The sequence below is a fragment of the Sciurus carolinensis genome, chromosome 12 (genome assembly GCF_902686445.1).
Source record: "Sciurus carolinensis chromosome 12, mSciCar1.2, whole genome shotgun sequence".
NCBI classification, from domain to species: Eukaryota; Metazoa; Chordata; class Mammalia; order Rodentia; family Sciuridae; genus Sciurus; species Sciurus carolinensis.
The window spans coordinates 61,145,662-61,166,472 of NC_062224.1; the positions used below are offsets into that span (position 1 = coordinate 61,145,662).

The following is a 20,811-nucleotide window of genomic DNA, read 5'->3' on the forward strand; positions in this document are numbered from 1 at the left end:
GATTCATTCAATTAGTTGGTTAAATGTTTGGTGCTTCTGGAGAGGTAGCACTACATATTTTTAAGTTCTTGTCTCACAGATCAGGTTTCAGCAAGCTGTGACCTACAACTTAAAGCTCTCACAGCACCTATTTTGGTAAAACCTATGAATTAAGAATGCTTTTCACATTTTAAAATAGTTGAAGTAAAATCAAAAGAATGATATTTTGGTTGGGGCTGGGGAGACAGCTCAGCTGGTAGAGTGCTTGCTTCCCAAGCACAAGGCCCTGAGTTCGATCCCCAGTACTGCCAAAAAAAAAAAAAAAAGAATGATATTTTGTAAAACATTAACATTATATAAACTTTAAATATCAATCACTATAAGGTTGTATTGGAACACAGCTACATTTATTGATTTATATATTGTCTACAGATTGTAGTGACACAGGTGAAACTTTCATTTTGAGTGTCATGCATATTGCTATACCATATTCTATTATTTACTAATAGTGCATACCCCTCATGTCAAGATAAGGAAAGAAGGGTAGTCTTCATATATTCCTTTGAGGTACAGGGAGTGTGGATTATTTTTTTTTCCATTGAATTAAATGGCAAAGCATTGTATTCATTATACAACCACACTATGGCTGTACTAATAGAATACAATATCTCATTGCTAGAGTAAGCACTCATTACCACCTTCCCAATTCATAGGAAAGAAGGCATCAGAAAACTTAGAAAATTTCAGACAGAATATCTACCATAACAAAATTTCTTCACAAAAATAAAAAAAAAAAGAAAAAGATCCCACAACTATACTAAGTTTTTGAGTAGTTATTTTGTTAGCCAAACATAGAAAGCCATTTATTAGTGTTAAGTTGTCTAAATCATGCTTGATTACAACAGCCAAAGAAATATGTTTGGGGAAAATAAACTTAAGACCTTTAACCATTTGTCAAGAATAGTCCCTTGAAGAATTGTGCATATTGTGAACAAAAGCAGTGATTGATTTTAAAACAAGGGAAATTGGTTTTCACCTTTATTGTATAAAGTGACTACATAATATACTTGATTTTGCCTCTTATGCTGCCAGGCTAGTAGTATTTCCTATCTGGACTCTTATAGGAAATGTTGACCAGTTCCCGTAGTAGATAACATTAAATACAAGGATCAAACAAGAGTAACTGAGTATTGCTTATAAAAAAATAAATAATAATAAATAAAAAATAAATAAAAAATAAAACCAAGTGTGTTACAAAAGACAAGATAGAAAATCCAAGAAGAAAACTAATGGAAATAAATGGTCAGAGTGAAAAGGAAGATCAAGATATTGTACCATGGAAACTGAAGACAGGAGAGTAGGGCTGGGGATGTAACTCCATGGTAGGGCAGGTACCTCGTAGGTGTGAGGCCTAGGATTCAATCCTCAGTACCTCAAAGGAAAAAAAAATGTGGAGGAAATGGTGAGTAGTATTTTAAATATAGTATTTGGTAAAAAATATATATATAAATAGTGGTAAGACTGGAAATATTGTACTCTTCCACAGATCCTGCATTTCAGTTTCAGTGGAATATCCTCTGTTCTTGAGCAGTCTCTGTACTTGTCTACATTTTGCCTTTAATACTATTCCCTTTCATCTTTGTCTGCTCCTGTTAAAGTCCAGCTAATACTTCAAAATTATGCTCAAATTCTACATCTTAAAATAGCCAGTTTCAAAATTTTAATTTGGAATTCATCTTTTTAATATTTATTTTAGCTTTGTATTTTAAGTACTGCTCTTTCATGACTAACATATATAGAATATCTGATTCTCTGGTAGAACTTTAGAAGAAGAAATTAAGTGGTATATGTTCTATTATCTTTAGTTAAAGTAAAATTGAAGGTTTATATAACTCTATAATGATCATGGGCTTTATCTGATTTCAGACCAGATCCAGATTTTCAAACTTTGTTATTACCACCCTTCCTTTATATCCTTACATGCTTATAGAATATAATTATGTGTTTCAAACCGTAGGTTGTGACCCATTAGTGGCTTATGAAATCAATTTAGTGGGTTATAAGCAGTATTTAAAAATTAAATAGAAAAGAAAATGACAGAGTTCATTGCAATTAGTAAGAATAAATGTTGTTTTGTGATACTTATTTTATAATGTACTGATTCATCATATAAACTGTATGAATTATTGTGGGTTGTAGTTGAAATTGTTTAAAAGTGATAGGATAGAGCTTAACAGTATGTCAGTTGCTCAGTTGTTGAATGGAATGATGTTTAAATTGGATTTAGCATAATTATGTCAAATCTCAGGGATGAATGTGTCATGCAGATTATCTGCATAGATTTGTCAGCAGAATTCATAAGAGTAAATTAAACACTTGCCAATAATCTTGCTTTGTGAAATTATAGTGTTTAGCATGGTAATTTTCAAAAGTTTTTAGATGATACAGGCTAAAATCCCCTGTGACTGTTTTTGGTTGTAGATAGATGTAGCACTATAGATTTATGCATTGCTGCAAATTTTGTGTTTTGTTATAAATATAAAAGTTTATGAAGAAATAAACTACCCACATAACATTTTTATAGCAAAATTTGCTAAAATATTGATGAGAAAAAAATCAGAAACCGTTTTATCATTTTGTCCCCTGAGTTACTGGATTTGCACTTTCTGCATTTGACATTAGGATTAACATTTCTTTTTCAGAGACATGTATCCAAGAGAAATTGTTTATTATGTCGTTAGTTATATTAAGATGTTAATTATATTCAAATAAGTTATGCAATATTTGGAGGAGTATGGGAATACTCCAGTAATCAAATCTTGTATAATTTGTTCATTTTTCTTTTGGGGAACCTTTGCCATATATTAATCTTAAGAGTCAGAAGTCTTGGTCATTATAGATATTTATTTTGAACTTTTTATAAAATACTTGGAAATAGGGGCTGGGGATGTAGCTCAGTTGGTAGAGTGCTTGCTTGTCAAGTGCAAGGCCCTGGGTTCAATCCCCAGCACCACACACACAAAAATAAATAAATAAATAAATAAATAAATAGGGACCTTCTACCCTAGAACCATGGCCCAGTTCGTGCGTAACCTCGCAGAGAAGGCCCCGGGGCTGGTGAATGCTGCTGTGACTTACTCGAAGCCTCGATTGGCCACATTTTGGCATTATGCCAAGGTTGAGCTCGTTCCTCCAACCCCTGCTGAGATCCCTACAGCTATTCAGAGCCTGAAGAAAATAATCAATAGTGCTCAAACTGGTAGCTTCAAACAGCTCACAGTTAAGGAAGCTGTGCTGAATGGTTTGGTGGCCACTGAAGTGTGGATGTGGTTTTATATCGGAGAGATCATAGGCAAGCGTGGCATCGTTGGCTATAACGTTTGAAGACCAATCTTTAACATCTGATTATATTTGATTTATTGTTTGAGTTTTCTTGGACCATATATGATCAGATTGCTATCTGAATAAAATAAGATGTGTCAGATATCAGTATTTTCTCTGTCAAATACTATATAAAAGTCACGGTTTTGTTTTTTTGGGGGGGGGGTTGTTTGGGGCTTTTTTTGGAGGGGAAGGGTAGGGGGTCTTTGAACCCGGGAGGCACCCTACCACTGAGCTACATCCCCAATCTTTTTTTATATTTTTGAAACAGGGTCTTGCTGAATTGCTGAAACTGACCGTGAATTTGTAATCCTCCTGCCTCAACCTCCTGAGTGACTGGGATTAGAGGTCTGCACCACTGGCACCCAGCAGTTTCTCTTGATATTCAGTTTCGTTGTTTGGGTGATATATTAATATAGTTCTAAATACATGTCTATTTATGCTGAAACTGGAAAAGATATGTGAATATACCAACCTAGTACATGAATATATGAGGATTACATATTAATTGATAAATTAAAATATAAATATAAAATATATTTAAAGCTGGAAGTGGTGGCACACACCTACTCCCAGCAATTTGGGAGGCTGAGGCAGGAGGATCACAAGTATAAGACCAGCTTCAGTAACTTAGCAAGGCCCTAAGCAACTTAGTGAGACCCTGTCTCAAAATTAAAATTAAAAAGGACTAGGGATGTAGGTCAGTGGTAAAGCATCCCTAGATTACACCCCCAATATCAACAGGAAAAAAAAAATGATATTTAAACTTTATTTCCAGAAAACTTAAGGGGAAAAGTCTTGAGAAAAGTGGAACACTACAGTAGGAGAAATAGTAATACCAAGTGCCAGAGTAATGTAGTTAAATCATATTGGTAAAAGCTGGGGTTGGTGCCACACCTACAGTCCCAGCAACTCGAGTGAGGCAAGATTGCTTGAACTCAGGAATTTGAAGCCCACGTGGGTAACATGATAAGATCCTGTCTTAAAAGAAAACATGTTAACAAAGAAAATTTGGATTGTTTGTGCTATATAATCAGTGACCCTTTTGACAACAGTTGTGTCTGTAAATGTTGGAATACTTGTCTACTAAAATATTTGCTTTCCCAAGAGAGAATAACAGTGATGGTGTTCTAAATATGAATGTTCATAACATCTTTAAAAGTAATACAGAGTGGTAACCTATATTTTTAAGTATAATTTTCACATGTATTATTAATCTTTCTGGTTTTATGATTTTTAGAGCTTATTTTTGCAAAAATAGAGACCCCCACAGATAATTACACAAGTTTATGACAATATCATCCATGGGTCTAAATTAGTATATTGTGTCTTGAAATAAATGCAAGTGATTAGTGTCAAAAAAAAAAAATAAATAAATAAATACTAGGAATACTAGTATTCCTAGTATTTTGCATTTAAAAAGATGCAAAAGTGTAGTTTTAGGTACCAAAGAGGAAATTTTATTAAACATAGCTTTTTTCCAAAGTAACTTTTAACCCTAGTAGCTGATAAGTAGCCAAATAAATATCATGATTTATAGTGCTATACAAATCAAGAAAGATCTGGTTGATATCTTTTTTGACCTTCATTTACAACCTGCCTAAATACCCCTGTAACCAGAGCTTATGAAAAAATACTCACACATGGCAAATGTGCCTTTTATGTGCTTCAGAAAAAGTTACATAGGTTAATGAATGATGTTAAGATGTGATTAGAACATTTTTCCTCAAGAAAAACTCATTATATATAAAATGCTAAGTTGTATCAACATTGACACATAAATTCTTACCCTTTAGAATATTATGAGTCAATGAAGTTTCTTTTCCCCATATTTTCTTTATCCTTTTTTTTTTTTTTGGTACTGGAGGTTGAACCCAGGGTCGCTTAACCACTAGCCACATCCCCAGCCCTTTTTTTGTATTTTATTTAGAGGCAGGGTCTCTATGAGTTGCTCAGGGCCTCACTAAGTTGCTGAGGCTAGCTTTGAACTCAAGATCCTGTTACCTCAGCCTCCTGAGCCACTGGGATTACAGGCATGTGCCACTGTGCCCAGCTTCCCCATATCTTATCCACAGTATCCTGTTTAGTTATTTTATGCTTGAGGAAAAAAGATTGGAAAATAGTCTAAGAAAAATTTTTATTTCTTGAGTTAGCAATTCAAAATTGGTTATAAGATGTACAGTAATATTTAGTGTTAAATTATAATAACTTATATGAAGTCTAAGTTCTTTATAGGAATCCAGTGTGTGAAGATAGAAATTATTAAAGCAGTTTTATAATAGTAAAAGCAAGGAGGAATAAATCAAAGGTGAGGCTCTAAAGATTATTAATCTCCTTGTTTGACAGCAAGATGACTCAGTTCCTATTATCCCTAAGAAGACTTCTAAAAGTATATATGTCCTATAAAATGTTCTTTCTTGTACAAAATTTGTTTATTGTATGTTTTCAGATGTCTTAGCATTGTTTGGAATGTAGCTCTTTAATAAAATTTGAAGTAGAAATTTTAGAAATTCAGAGTTGGAAATCTTGGAGCGTGTATATATTCATACCTAGAAATCTGTTTCTTTATTTTGGATGAATAAAAGTTTGCCAGAACCACGTGAATCCTAATTTCCTTTTTTTTTTTTTTTTAATTATTCTGGTGCCTGGTACATATTCTTTTTTAATTTGCGGATATGGTCCATTTCCATTGAATGTTGACTCCCTCTTGAGTATAAAAGGCACTAGTCTTAAAATTTAATAACCCTGAATCTTGGCTTTCCCAACTGTATAATGTATGTTTGGGCAAATCATTTGGCTTCTTTTCCCCTGGTTTTGTAGCCATAAAGTAGGAATAACAGTTATGATCCCTACCTTAGATAGATAAGCATCCCTGCACCTGCATTCCATAGTTCCTACTTCATGGAGAAAATGCAAACTGTTGTTTACTCAAGCATGAATTTGTTCAGAGTTCTACTCTTTCCTCTCCTAGATGTAGATTTGTCCATATTTGTTCTTATCCCATGTGGATGAGATGTATCTATTTAAGGTTATTCCTTTCAACACTTTCCTTTGACTTTATTACAATAACTCTAGCCTTTTGCAGAACTTTACTGCATTGGTCACTTTTGGTTTGATTAGATTTCTCCCTCTTTACAATGAAGGGGTATACATTCTTAACTTCATCTTTCTATTTTATCCTTCTGAAATAACTGTTTGTTGTGTCTGTTCATTTTTAAATACTTTGTATAAATTTTATGTCTATAAACATGTATTTTTCCTTTTTTATAGAAAAGTGGAATCACAAAATACATATTACTTAAAATTTACTTTCTGTAACTTGTGTTTGTTCCCTAAATATATCACTGGCATATATTTATTTATTCTTTTTGGCAACTTTATGATATTTCATAGAATGCATATGTAAATATTCATTTAACTGTTTACTTTTTGATTGCTCTTCACATTCTTTCTGATTTGCTGCAGCTAATATAAAGTTTTGTGCTTGCTCATATTCCTGATGTATTGGAATCAAGTTTTGTACCTACTCATATTCCTTACGTATTTAAGCTTTTGTTTTAATTGATAAATTTCTAAGAGTGGTAGTGCTCGATCAAGGGCATTTATATTTAAAAGTTTAATAGATACTGTGAAATTACTTTTCAAAAAGATTGTAATATATTATCCTGCAAAAGCAGTGTTTTGTCTTATCATTTGATGGTCTCTTTGCTAATCTGATTGATAAAAATTGGTATTTTGTTGCAGTTTTAGTTTTCATTTCCCTCAGTTTTATTAAAGTTAAACATGTATTGCTAATTGTTTCCTGTTATATAAATTATCTGTTAATATCCTCAAGTCTAGTTTTGTTGGCTTTTTTGTTTTCTTCTTAATTGGTAGGAACTCTTTGTTGTAGGATTATTACCTCCTTGACCATTTTAGGAATATCATTAGCCTATATAGATTTAAAAATTTTTAAAGGACAGCTTAGCCATATTGAGTTACTTAGTTTTGGGTAGGGGATTGAACCCAGAGACACTTTATCACTGAACTACATTCCCAGCTCTTTTTCAAAATTTTATTTTGAGACCGGTTGCACTAAACTGGGGATGCTGGCCTCCAATTTGAGAACCTTCTGTCTTAGCTTTCTGAGTACCTGGAATCACAGGCATCTATGCTACTGCGCTCTTTGAGAGGAACCTTTCCTGCTATTACCAGTCAGCATGGAGTTCTTTTGCTTACCGTGGGACAGGATTCAGGAAATGGCAAAGTACAGCTCTTTTTGGGCTTACTGGCTGTTGGTGTTAACAACTTTTGCTCAATTAGAGAAAGAAATCACAAAGATAAGCAATAACATACAAACAAGACTTTATTGGGCTGTATAAAAGGGAGACAGTACACAAGATAGGGTTCTTGGACTGTTCTCTGAGGAGGTGAGAAGCAAAGCTTATGTAGACAAAAGAGTGTGGGCTAACATAGGCATATGGTCTGCCCTTGCACACAATCTCAGGGTTTCTGTACGTTTGGTCAGTTCCTTGCTCTCAGAACCCCAGTTTGCACTTGACATGGTGATTTGCATATATGCATTGGGTTCCTCTGTGCTCAGCTCACAAAATATAGCCTCACTCATACCACCATCCCAGGAAAATCATACATGGGTCAAGTTCAGGGCTATTGAGCATACTGGAGTTGCTGAAAAGCTTGGAGGAGTCAGCAGCTCCGGAACCTGGAACGTGGTGATTGATGAAAAACAGTATTTTAAAAGCAACTTGCGGCTGGGGAGATAGCTCAGTCAGTAGAGTGCTTGCTTTGCAAGCACAAGGCCCTGGGTTCGATCCCCAGCACCAAAAAAAAAAAAAAAAAAAAAAAGAATAAAAGCAACTTGCTTTCAGTTGGAAGCCATGGTGGGGCATTTAGGGACCTACCTCCTGCTCAGTCTTAATACCAGCTATTCAGTTTTACTCTGAAATTAATCAGTACAACATGATATTGATATAGTAATAGGCAACCATAGCAAAGTAGAGTGCTCAGGAACAAATGAGTGTATTTGGAATCTTGAAGTATGATGAGAGGACATCTTAATTGAATTGGGGGAAGACTGAATGAAATATTTTAAATAATAGTCTCTTTGTTTATAAGAAAATAGTCTTTCAGTTTTGACCAAAACATAAAGTCAGACAAATAAATGATCTTGATCGACAGATGGGGTTCTTTTCTTTTAAAAGCCAATTGGTCTTTGCTTATTCTTGTTAAAGTATTTATAGTACACTGAAATCGCCCATTATTTGTGTTTTCTTCTCTGTAACATTCCTGAAGGCAGGAACTATGTCTTGTTTATTGTTGTACACCCATTGAATAAATGAGATGTAGGTGCTTTTATAAATTATCTGTGGAATTAGTAAATTCACTTACTTATTTCTCCATTGTTCTGTAGTCTACTTTCCATTGTCAAGAAAATTGTTTATACTATAAAATATGTTATGGAAAGCTACCCCCTTTACCCTTAAACCCATAGTAGTAAATTGTCCAGAGTTAGGAGTCTGCATTAGAATTTTGGTAGTTGATAGCAAGAGAAGTAGATGGATTCTGTGGGGATTTAGTAGATAATAGACTTAACCAGATCATGATGATTGAATTGAATATGGTGAGTCAAAGAGAAAGCATGAAAGAAAGACTTCATGATCTTGGTTACATTCTTGGAGATAAGTTACCAAGGAAAGGAGTTTTATTCCTATGTGAAGTTATTTATTATTTATTTCCCTCTCCTAATGCATCTTGTCTAACATCAAAGCTGCACTGCATAGTTTTGCATATAGTTCATTTTCAGTTTACTTTTCCCTTGAGAATTTTTGTTCTTCTTGTTGAATTGTGTCTAATTTACTTTTGAGAAAAAGGTAGGGGAAAAATACAAGTAGGTAAAACCAGGACCCAAGTTAGCAGGCAAGGAAAACTAGGAATACTTTTATATTCATCATTTTTAGTTCTATCTTAGGGAGGTTTGTTTACCATAGAAAAATTTCAGTAAGATACATTGGAAGTTTGAAAGGGAAGGGAACCATGAGATTTTGGGTTTGTTAAGAGGAAGCTGAGTAGTATGTGGATGAAGGTGGAAGATAGATGATGACTCATGAAGCCCAGGTTTTCAGTGGTGAACATGGGTGACAAAAATGTTGAGATAATTATTTTAGCAATTTAGTAATGAACAGAGTACTCACATCTGTTAGAAGTCTGGTGTGATAAGAATAAAGTACCCTTTCAAGAGGGAAAAGGCTGTGATATAGGGGACCTTCATCTTTGTTCCCTGGGTATTTCCTCTATGTTTGGTGCAAAATATAATCTGGTTGACACACAGAAAAGTTTATTTGAGGAATGAGTTGTATTCTATGACTTTCTATACATAAGTATTACATTCTATTTTATACTGTGCGTGCGTGTGTGTGTGTGTGTGTGTGTGTGTGTGTGTGTGTGTGTCTGTGTGTTGGTAATCAAACCCAGGGCCTCAGGCAAGTGCTTTACCACTGAACTATATCTCCAGATCCTACATTCCATTTTAATAGCCATCTTGTTTTTACTTTTAAACAAATTTCTTGCTTACTATTGTTCTCAAAGTTCTTTTTAAAGGAAAAGATGGATATTTCTTCTCTACATCCATCCCTATGTCTTGTGACATGTTTATGTTAATAAAATTTTGTTACCTTTTGTTAGCTTGTTCTAATGGTGAGTGTGGAGTTTTTTAAACATTACATGGAGTGAGTAAAACAAGCCATAGACTAGGATTTGAAATATAGTTTTCTTAATTTTCACGACTTTAAATATATGAAATTAGCTTTGGTTTAACATATATTTTCTACGCTTATAATTTTTGTATATAGTAATAAAAATAATTTAATTTTCTCAAGTTTCTTTAAATTGAAATGTCAATTCAGTGGTTACCCTGAAGTATCCCATTCTGTAATAAAATCATTTTTCATCAAGGAATTATAGTTGATGTTTAAATAACTTCTGTTTACTAGCCTTCATGCTAAGGGACGTGCCCATATATACATGTATATGTAATACATATGTTCTAGCAGTCTAGAACATAGCAAAAAGCTATGATATCATCTGCAGTCTAATAACTTAGAGAAACTAGTAAACTTTTTGGTGTATATGCTTTATTGTTTGTTTTTTGGCATGGACACTTCCCCCTTCCCTGCCCCTAGTAAAGGTTCATATCTAAAATTAATTAACCACCATTTACATACACCTGAGAAAAATGCATTTTGATATTTGTACTCCATCAGAATTGGGAAGTGAAACACATGATGGAAATTATATTCCATATCAGTGATTTTTTCAAACCATAGACTGGTACTGGTTATATAGTAAAATTCTTACTGACCCATGGTCAAATAAGGAAATTATAATGATGATGAAGAGTAATGTGATTTTTTTTTTTTTCCAACACAGGTACTGTCCTATAGTCTGAGTTTTTTCCCCCTTCTTTCTTAGTTTTTGGAGAGTTAAAATGTTCAGTCTTGTGTGAACATTTGGCAAAGCTATGTATGGTCCACTGTAGGTAAAGATGTTGATGATATTACTTTGCAAAGTACAGCAACAACAGAAGGATAATCCTGTGTTGTTCTCTGCTCCAGTTTTTAGGAATGTTATTTCAATGCTGTATGAAATTTAGAAGCATTATAATGACTACTGGTAATCATCTTAAATACTTTGCAGTAACTAATATTATATGTGAATTTTTTACCCTTACTACTTATTGATGACATTTTATGTTTTTTATTCACAGTACCTGGTTATGGATTATTATGTTGGTGGGGATTTGCTTACTCTGCTCAGCAAATTTGAAGATAGATTACCTGAAGATATGGCTCGATTTTACCTGGCTGAAATGGTGATAGCAATTGACTCAGTTCATCAACTACATTATGTGCATAGGTAAATCAGCTCTTTGTTGCACCTGGCTATGAGTTACCATGTAATATCTACAAACTGAAGTCTTTTTATACCAAATTTATTATGGTCTTAGATGCATTGCTCATCAATCAAAAAATTGGTTTTGGTTATTTTTACTTTGTTGTTGTCATTATTTAATCAGCATTGCTGAACAGATGTTCCTGCTTATACATAAATGTATCCATATGGTATCTAAAAGTACCTACTTACAGTCAGCATTTCTGTAGAACACTTCTAAAAACACTTAAGTTAAATTTACATGTGGTTTCCTTTCTAAATGGTATATGCATTGGCCAGTTTCCTTGCAGTTCATTCTTATATATTAATCCTAGCTGAAATTCTCGACCATAAATAATAGTTTCATTTGCCAAGTAAGACTCATGTTATATAGTTTGTTTCTCAAGAAAATACTTTCAAGACTCATATAATGATCAAAAGAGATAAATATTTCTTTTTGTAGAATATGGCAGTTTTTATGTTCATGGAATGATTTCATTATAAACTGTTTAATAGTTAATACTTTATTAAAATTTCTCTACCATTGTGTGTTATATTGTGTAGGATAGAATGAAAAGAAAAATGCAGGCCTGTTTACAGAATGAATGGTTTTTACACAAAATTGTTCTCATGCTTGTTGACATACGTTAAAAATCCTTTTTCCTAAATAACTTATAATGATTTATGTGTAATAAAAAATAGAAACATATTTGATGATTTAAATGAAAGTGGGAATCATCACAGTTATTGGTGAATTAATCATTCAAATGAGATAAATTTTTGGGTTATGCAAAATGTAAAAAAGAGAAGGATGCTAAGAAGTAGGTAAAGGGTTATTGCTGTGTTAGAAAACAGACTATTTTATGAGACACTGATTTTCAAACTTCAGACGCATCAGGAGTCTTGGAGGGCTTGTTAAAACTCTAGAGTTGGGTTTTTAACTCTAGAATTTTTGACTTGATAGGTTGCATGGGACTGGGAGTTGGCATCTCTGGCACAGTTGCTGGTGGTAGTGGTGCTGGTGCTGGTGCTGGTGGTGGTGGGGGTGGGGGTACTACTGCTGCTGCTGCTGCTGCTGCTGATGATGATGATGATGAATTCAGTGACCACACTTTGAGAACACTGTTCTTGGGCAGCAAGGAATATTTCTCTTTAAGTTCTCTGAGAAGAACATGTATGTGGAAGGACAATGAGTTTCTGTTTCAGTGGTTTTCAAGATATGATTTTTAAAAAATATTTATTGGTTTAATTAGTAATGAGCTTCTGGAACTTTCATAAAGGAAGACTCTTTTGATTTAAAAAATTCTGTTTGGGCTGGAAGTGTTGCTTAGTGGTAAAGCAGTTGCCTAGCATGCATGAGCCATGGGTTCTGTCCCCAGCAACCCCTGCCTCCCTTTGCAAATGCATTTAATAGATCTCAATTTGGCTCTTGCCTATTCATATGCTTTTCTCTGTTGGTGTCTAATAGTTACAGATTTTTACCAAAAATAAAAGATAGGAAGATGCTTCAAAAATGGTATTATGGTCTCAAAGAGTGAATTACAGGATGAGAAACTACAGTGATTTTTTGTTGATTAAACAGTAATTCAGTTTCCTAGTTGAGGACTATTATTTAAATATATGAACATATTTTATTGAATACTTACAGAATACTGGTTATTAAACATAAGTCTTAGACTTGAGGAATTTCAAAAGACTTGACCCAGTTCATGTCTTCATTCTTCATGAGGAATGATTGTTTCTGAAAATTATTCCTCTAGTTTGGGAATACTAATTATGAGGTATTTGTGATACTCTGTATTATGCAGGCTTGTGACAGATTCTTAAGTGATCACAGCACCCTTTTTTAGTGACTATAGTTTTAGTCTTATAATTCTTCTCAACATAGCATTTTAGGTAACAGTTATCTTTCTGATATTGCCGTGTGGCTGAAAACCGTATTAACCCTGAGCTCTGCTTAGGTGGCTGTAATTTTAAAAGGTACTTACTATTAAAATGAATCCTCTTTGTTCCATTGTTGAGTGACTCTAATGTTACAGAATTTTATGTTATCTTCACTCAGAAAACTCTCACACTTTCCAAAGCCTTTTCTTCAGGCTAAACTTCTAAATATCTATGGTTTTTCTTTTATCAGAATTAGTATACACATTCTCTCTTCCTTATTTCACACATACTCTATGCCTACTTCCAAGTCACTTTGTCCTCCCTCTTTACCTCCTTCTTTACCCTTCAGTGAATGTTCCAATGTGTTAATACACCTTTAATATTTTCAAAATGAGTTTCCCATTTTCTGAATAGATTATTTCCAACAAAGACTTCACTGAGGAAATATTTTTTGAATCTTCTTTTGTAAAGAGCATAATGTGGGTTGGGGTTGGGGCTCAGTGGTAGAGCACTTGCCCAGCATGTGTGAGGTGCTGGGTTTGATTCTCAGTACTGAATATAAATAAATGAATAAAATAAAGGTCTGTCAACATCTAAAAAAAATTTTTTTTTTAAAAAAGCATAGTGTCAAATCATGTGGAATTATAAATAGGTATACTATAGTTCTGACTTTTAAGAAGCTTCCAGTCTGTTTAGAAACATAAAGCATAAGACAGAAATAAGAATTAAAGTAAATAGTCACTTAGGGCAAAAGTGTAAGAGATGGATTGAGTCCAGGAGCTAAATTGGGATAACAAATTTAGTTCTAAATATTAGTTCTAATGGTTAATTAATTCTTACTTTGTGCCATGGACTTCACCTATATTCTGATTCTAATGATAATTATGTTATTTAGATATCCAAAAATGGCTTTTGCTCCATTTTATAGATGAGGAAGCCAGACTCAGAGACATGAGTCAGTAAGTTGCATGGCCTAGATGAAAATCTAAGTCATCCTAACTCCAGAATTCATGCTCTTTGCACAATATATTTTCCTAAGAGAAAGCTTTAATGGAGGAACTTTGAGGAATGAGAAGACTATATATATATAGGCAGAGAGGAAGGCATTTTCAAATAAGAGAAAAGGAGGAGAAAAGCACATAGGCAAGAAAAGGCAGTTTTGGAGAACAGTAGACTAGTTTGGCTAGAAAAGAGAGTTCATGTTGAATTTGATAGAAAATTAATTTGTAATTCAGATTTGAACCTTAATTGTCCTACCAAGAGACTTTGTGAATTACTTTCAGGTTTTTTAAAAAATGTTTTCATTATTGTGTTATAATCTTCCAAGTTTTGACAGTTATGAATAAAACTGATTTTATGATTTTATGAGATTGTTTTCTTTTTATCATATTTTCTACACTTAAAAAAAACCTTTTTTAGTGATTGCCCTTGAGCTTGAAATATCTATTTGTAACTAATCCAGTTTCTTTTTAAAATAGCATGTTCTTTTTTATAATAGCAAAATAATCCTAATTCCTTCTTCCTATCCTTTATATCATTACTGTTGTTCATTTCATGCATCTACAGAAATTCATATTTAGATTCATTCATGCTATTATTTTGAACTAACTTATGTTAGGTCATCTGTTAAGAATGAGAAAAATAAATTTGTATTTTATTTTCACTTATTCATTGTCTTGTGCTTTTACTTTCTTTATGTACATCCAAGTTTCTGGCCTATAACAGTTTTCTTTTTTTGAAGAACTTTTTTCTTGTTAGACAACACATTTCTACGGATAACAGACTTCCTCAGTTTTGTTTGTCTGAGGAAGTCTTTCTTTCTCCTTCACTTTCAAGAATAGTTTTTCAAGGTGCAAAACTCTAGGTTGACCTGTTTTTCTCTCTCAGGTATTTCCCTCTACGTTGTTACTTACATAGTTTCTAAAGAGAAGTGAGATGTATTACTTATTTTTTGTTCCTGTATAGGTAAGACCTTCCCTAACCTCCCTGGTTTCTTTTAGGATTTTTCCTTATTTTTGATGTTCTTTAGTTGGAAATGATGTATGTACATGTGGGTTATTTTTGCTCTCGTTTTTTACATTTATCCTGCTTGATATTCTTTATGCTTCTTGGATCTGTGGTTTGGTATCTGATATTAATTTTGGAAAATTCTCAGTCATGGCTTTAAAGATTGCTTCTCTTTCATTCTTCTTCTGATATTCTCATTATACATGTTACACCTTTTGTCATCCCACAATTCTTGATTATTTTGTTTTCTCATTTTTTTCAGTCTCTTTAGTTTTCCATTTTAAAAGTTTCTGTTGTCATAAGCTCAGAGGTTCTTTCCAGACTTCTAATGAGCCCATCAAAAGCATTCCATCTCCATTAGTGTTTTTTATATCTCATATTTTTGACTCTTTCTTAGAATTTCTGTCTGCTTAAATTATGTATCTATTCTTTCATGTTATCTCCTTTTCCCATCAAAGTTCTTAACATGTTAATAATAGTTCTTTAAAATTACTCATCTCATACTCCAATATTTCTGCCATATCTAACTTTGGTTCTGATCTTTGTTCAGTCTTCTGGTCTCTTTGCCTTTTAGTATGTCTTGTAATTGTGGAAAGGTAGATATGCCATACTGGGTAAAAACATGGCATTATACTATCCTCTAGTTGGTGTGATGGTAAGGTGTGTGTGTGTATGTGTGTGTATGTGTTGTGGGTATGGGAGGAATATTCTGTAGTCCTGATTAAGTCTCAATCTTGTAGTGAGGCTGCTACTGAACTGTGAACACCAGTACCTCTCAGTATCCTCTAAACCCCACCCCACCTACACCTGCTTATTTGAGACAGAGCGGCTTGAGGGGACTGTAGTTAGGTATTTCCCTTCTCCCCTGTAGGTTGTGCGCTGATAAAACCCTAGCAGGTTAGGCTTTGGTGAAATAGTTCTATTGGAGCAGGTGTTCTTAAAAAAGAGAATGCTCTGGTTTATTTCTAAACAGCACCTTTACCCCTTCCTCTTCTGGAAGCATGAGTATTTTTCTGTAATACTAGCTATGAGTACCTGATTGAACTCCTAGTGGTAAAACTCACAAAAGTATGAGGTCTCCCCATGACTTGGCTTCCCTGGAATTTTTAATCTCTCAGGATGTGTACAGATTCCAGCAATATGTCAGTTGCAGTTTTTAAGTTTTCCTAACCGAGCACTGGTTCCAGGCAAGGTTTTTGCTTGTGAAGTTTGGCTTTGCTAAATTGTGAGTCTCTGTTCTGCCTGTCCCTCTAACTCCAATATTGGGAGCAAAAATTTGTGACCTTTCTTCTTTTACATGTCTAAGAAGAATTGTTGATTTTTCCAGCTTGTTCTTTTTTGTTGTTATTAGGGCATAGTGGTGACTTCTGAGCTCCTTATTTGTTGGACTGGGAACTAGAAGTTTCCCCCATATATTTTATTAAAATTTAGAATTCAAAACAACATGTTTTATCATTAAAATTACAGCAACTTGGAACTTTGTAAAAATATAGTTTTCCTGTAAAGATGAAAAGATTCCCAAAGGTACTTCTTAAAGTGTTAATTGACTAGCTGCGGAAATGCAATCTATTTCCTTGTTATTTTATTGAGAAGCCCTAGGATGTTATGGTGTTACAAATGCTCACAAGGGACAACTATTATTTTCTCAGAATTATCCCAGCAGCTCAGCTCTTTTGAAGGAGGCAGGGAAAGGATGCATTAGGATCAAGTAAAGAAGAAATACAGTATTAACAGTAGCTACTACTGGTGAGTATTGCTTAGAGGAATTAGAAATAATTAGTGACTAATAGTTTTGAAATACTCAAAGAGGTCACATTTCCCCAACTTGATCTATAGATTTAATACAGTAGCCATTAAAAAAAAAAAAAAAACAAAAAAACTACCTTTTTTTTTTTTTGTAGATAAAGACAAGCATTATAAATTCATATGGGAAGACAGTGGAACTAGAGTAGTTAGAAGAATTTTGATAAAGGAGAATAAAGTAGGAGGAATAACTCTACCAGATATTGAGGCTTATTGTATTTTTTACCTTAAGCAAGATAGTATGCTAGTTATGGAGTAATAAATACATATTTTACCGGAAAAGAATAGAGAATTCAGACATGACTAACACAAGTACTCCCAGATGATTTTGACAAGGGTGCAAAAGCAATGAAATGGAAAAAAGATAATTTCCAACAAATGATGCTAGAATCATAAGCAAAAAAATAGAGCTGGGATTATAGCTTGGTGGCTTGCCTAGCATGTGTATGACCCTGAGTTTGGTCCTTAGCATTGCAACAAAACAAAACAAAGTTCCCTAAACTTTACTGAAATACAAAAGTTAATTTTAAATGGTTCGTGGATTTAAATGTACAGAGTAAAACTTTAAAACATTTGAGAGGAAAAAAATCAGAGAACATCTTTGGGTTCTTGGACTTCGTAAGGATTTCTTAGATGTGACAACAGAAGTATGATTAATCGAAGAAAAATAGAAAAACTTTATCAAAATTAAAAATGTGTTCCCTATCAAAGACCTTGGTAATAGGATGAATAGACAAGCTATAGAGTGGGAGAAAATATTTGTCACTATATTTAATAAAGGCCATGTATTAGGGAACAGAACTAATAGCATGTATATATAAGAGGGAATTTTAGATTGGCTTATACAGAGAGTGAATAGTCCCACAGTAGCTGTCTGCAGGCTGAAAAACCAATGAAATCTGTCACTACTCAGTCCAAGAAACCAGAAGCCTCAGAAGAGGAGGGATCCATGATAAGCCCAAGTCTATGACTGAAAGCCTACAAGCTCCCTGGAGAGACTCGGTGTGAGTTTGCCTTCAGAGGCCAACAGATCTGGAGTCTGATGTCCCTAGGCCATTGTAGGAGCAGCAAAATAAAGTACTCATTCAAGGAGAATTGAACTTGCAGGCATGTGAACTTCCCCCTTCTGCTTTTTTTCCCCATTCAGGCCTCCAGATTATTAGATGTTGCTGCCCACATTCAGGACAGGCTTTTCTCCCTTATCTCACTGCCAAATCATCTCTGGAAACACTCTCACAGACACACAAAGTGTGCTTTACCAATTTATAGGTGTCTCAATTCAGTCAACTTGATAATCAAGATTAACCATTGCTGGCCTTGTATCTGGGTTATATAAATTTTTTCTAAAGCAGTTTTAAAAGGTCAAACAATCCCATTATAAAATGGGGAAAAGACAACAGTTAACCCTAGGGGAGACATAGGAGATTCAGGTGGCAAGTATTACATGAAAAATATTCATTGTCATTACTGCATGTTAGAACAGTTAAAATAAAAGGTAGTCATAATTCTAAGTGCTGGCAAGGATACAGAGAAAGTAAATCATACATTAGTAGAAATGTAAAATGGCATGACTACTCTAGAAAATTATTCCATAGTTTTTAAAATTTAATAAACGTGCACTTTCCATGTGACTCAGCAGTTACATTCCTAGGCATTTGTTACAGAAAATTAAAATTTATATGCATACAAAACCTGTACATCAATGTTTACAGCAACTTTATTTGTAAGAGTAAAATACTGGAAACATCCCAGGTATGTATCACTTGGTGAAGGGTACTCTGGCATGTCCATATAATGGAGTACTATTACACAATAAAAATGAATGAACTACTTACTGATTGGTGAAAACAGTTAAATCTTGAAATGTTGCATATCAAATGAATCCATTTGTATAATATTCTTGAAAAAACAGTAGAGATACAAATTGATGATTTCCAGGGAACAGGGAAAGGGGACAGAGTGTGTGGGAGGAAGTAGCAATACAGGGAGGCAGTATGAGGAAGTTCTCTTATGGTGATGGAACAGTTGTGTGTTACGGCTGTGGTCATATAGTTACAAGACTATCTATGACATAAAATTACGTAGATACATACAGACATGCATGCACACATACACAGTCTCAAATACAGATTTTTAAAAAGAATTTTAATTATGTTTTCATATCATACCATATTTCAGAAATTGAGAGACTTTCCTTGACTGGTCATTTAATCATGTGAGAAAAATACATTTAAAAAATAAAGCTGAATGAGTTCAAATACGATTTTTAAAAAGGACGAAAACTGACTAAGGTCTATAGTCTAGCAATAATTGGTGTCAGTTTCTTGTTTTTGTACTGTACTACAGTTATATGTTTTACAGGTAGAAGGGTACGTGGGATTCATTGTACTATTTTTGCAATTTCCTCTGAACCCATAATCATTTCAAAATAAACAAATTTTTAATAAAAAAAATTAATTGTTGCTTATCCTTCTGCAGTTGAGAAACCAAGCCCCCAAAGTTCTTTGCATCATATTTCACTTGCCACACATATGTATTTTGGTGAATTCTTCAAAATTGCCAATTTGTTTAATTTCTTTGGTCTGCCAAAAAGCAATTTTTCTTCCAAGTATAAGACTGAGACCTGTAATCCAAGTAATTGGGTGTCATTAGCAATGTAGATAGTATGTACATAATAAAGCAAACTGAAAGTACTCAACGAAACAGGGATCACATAATGAAGTGGGTCCAGGACTGAGTTTGAGGAAATCCAGTGTGTAGACTAGGTATAGTAGGAATAACCAAACAAGGGACTCAGAAGCAGTATCTAAAGGAAAATGATGAGAACATGGCCAAAGCATGGAAAATAAATCATCTTTCCCTTTTTTTTAATTACATTAATGTCTTAACTGATAGTATTTTAATTTAACATTTGAGCACTAGTGTTTTGGGTGCTGGAGGTTGGAGTGGCTGGAAACTGTAGGGTATTACTTGCTTTCTTGAAAGTAATATGCATGTTACCTTAAATTTAGTATCTTTTGCAAAAAGACTACATTTGAAGAAAATACTTCTAGTTCATGGTTGTCCTCAAGTTGGACAGATGTTTATCTTATTTTTCATTTTATAAATACATTCATTCATTCATTGTGGAGTTATTGTTCAGTCTCTACTGTTTTCCCAATATTCTAGCTCTTCTATGAGGGACATGAATAGAAGTAGAGGACATATCCCCCCCCCCCCCCCCATTTTTTTTATTGTAAACAAATGGGATACATTTTGATTCTCTGTACATGGAGTAAAGGCATACCATTCGTGTAATCATAAATTTACACAGGGCAATGTTGTTTGATTCATTCTGCCATTTTTTCCCTTCCCCCCACCCCACCCACCCCTCTTTTCCCTCTATACAGTCCTTCCTTCCTCCATTCTTGCCACTCTCTCTAACCCTAACCCTAAACCTAACCCTAAACCTAACCCTAACGCTAGCCCCTCCCACCCCCCATTATGTGCCATCATCCGCTTATCAGCGAGATCATTCGTTCTTTGGTTTTTGAGATTGGCTTATCTCACTTAGCATGATATTCTCCAATTTCATCCATTGCCTGCAAATGCCATAATTTTATCATTCTTCATTGCGGAGTAATATTCCATTGTATATATATACCACAGTTTCTTTATCCATTCATCAATTGAAGGGCATCTAGGTTGGTTCCACAATCTGGCTATGGTGAATTGAGCAGCAATGAACATTGATATGGCTGTTTCTCTGTAGTATGCTGATTTAAGTCCTTTGGGTATAGGCCAAGGAGTGGGATAGCTGGGTCAAATGGTGTTTCCATTCCAAGCTTTCTG

The 20,811-nt window shown here is 34.0% G+C and overlaps 2 protein-coding genes across 2 annotated transcripts in view; both read left to right on the forward strand.

Moving 5' to 3' along the window:
- The window catches only part of Cdc42bpa (CDC42 binding protein kinase alpha), a 333,475-nt gene that overhangs the window by 88,637 nt on the left and 224,027 nt on the right, over positions 1-20,811 (forward strand). Inside the window, 1 exon segment of the mRNA XM_047519951.1 lies at positions 11,123-11,271. Within this exon segment, the coding sequence (XP_047375907.1) occupies positions 11,123-11,271 (149 nt within the window).
- LOC124961524 (ATP synthase subunit g, mitochondrial) lies at positions 3,013-3,463 on the forward strand. The gene has a single exon (XM_047520166.1). It carries the CDS (start codon positions 3,052-3,054, stop codon positions 3,361-3,363), a length of 312 nt encoding a protein of 103 aa, XP_047376122.1. The 5' UTR covers positions 3,013-3,051; the 3' UTR covers positions 3,364-3,463.

Excerpts from the sequence above, each read along its gene's own strand:
- LOC124961524 (XM_047520166.1), top strand. The coding sequence starts at position 3,052 with ATGGCCCAGTTCGTGCGTAACCTCGCAGAGAAGGCCCCGGGGCTGGTG.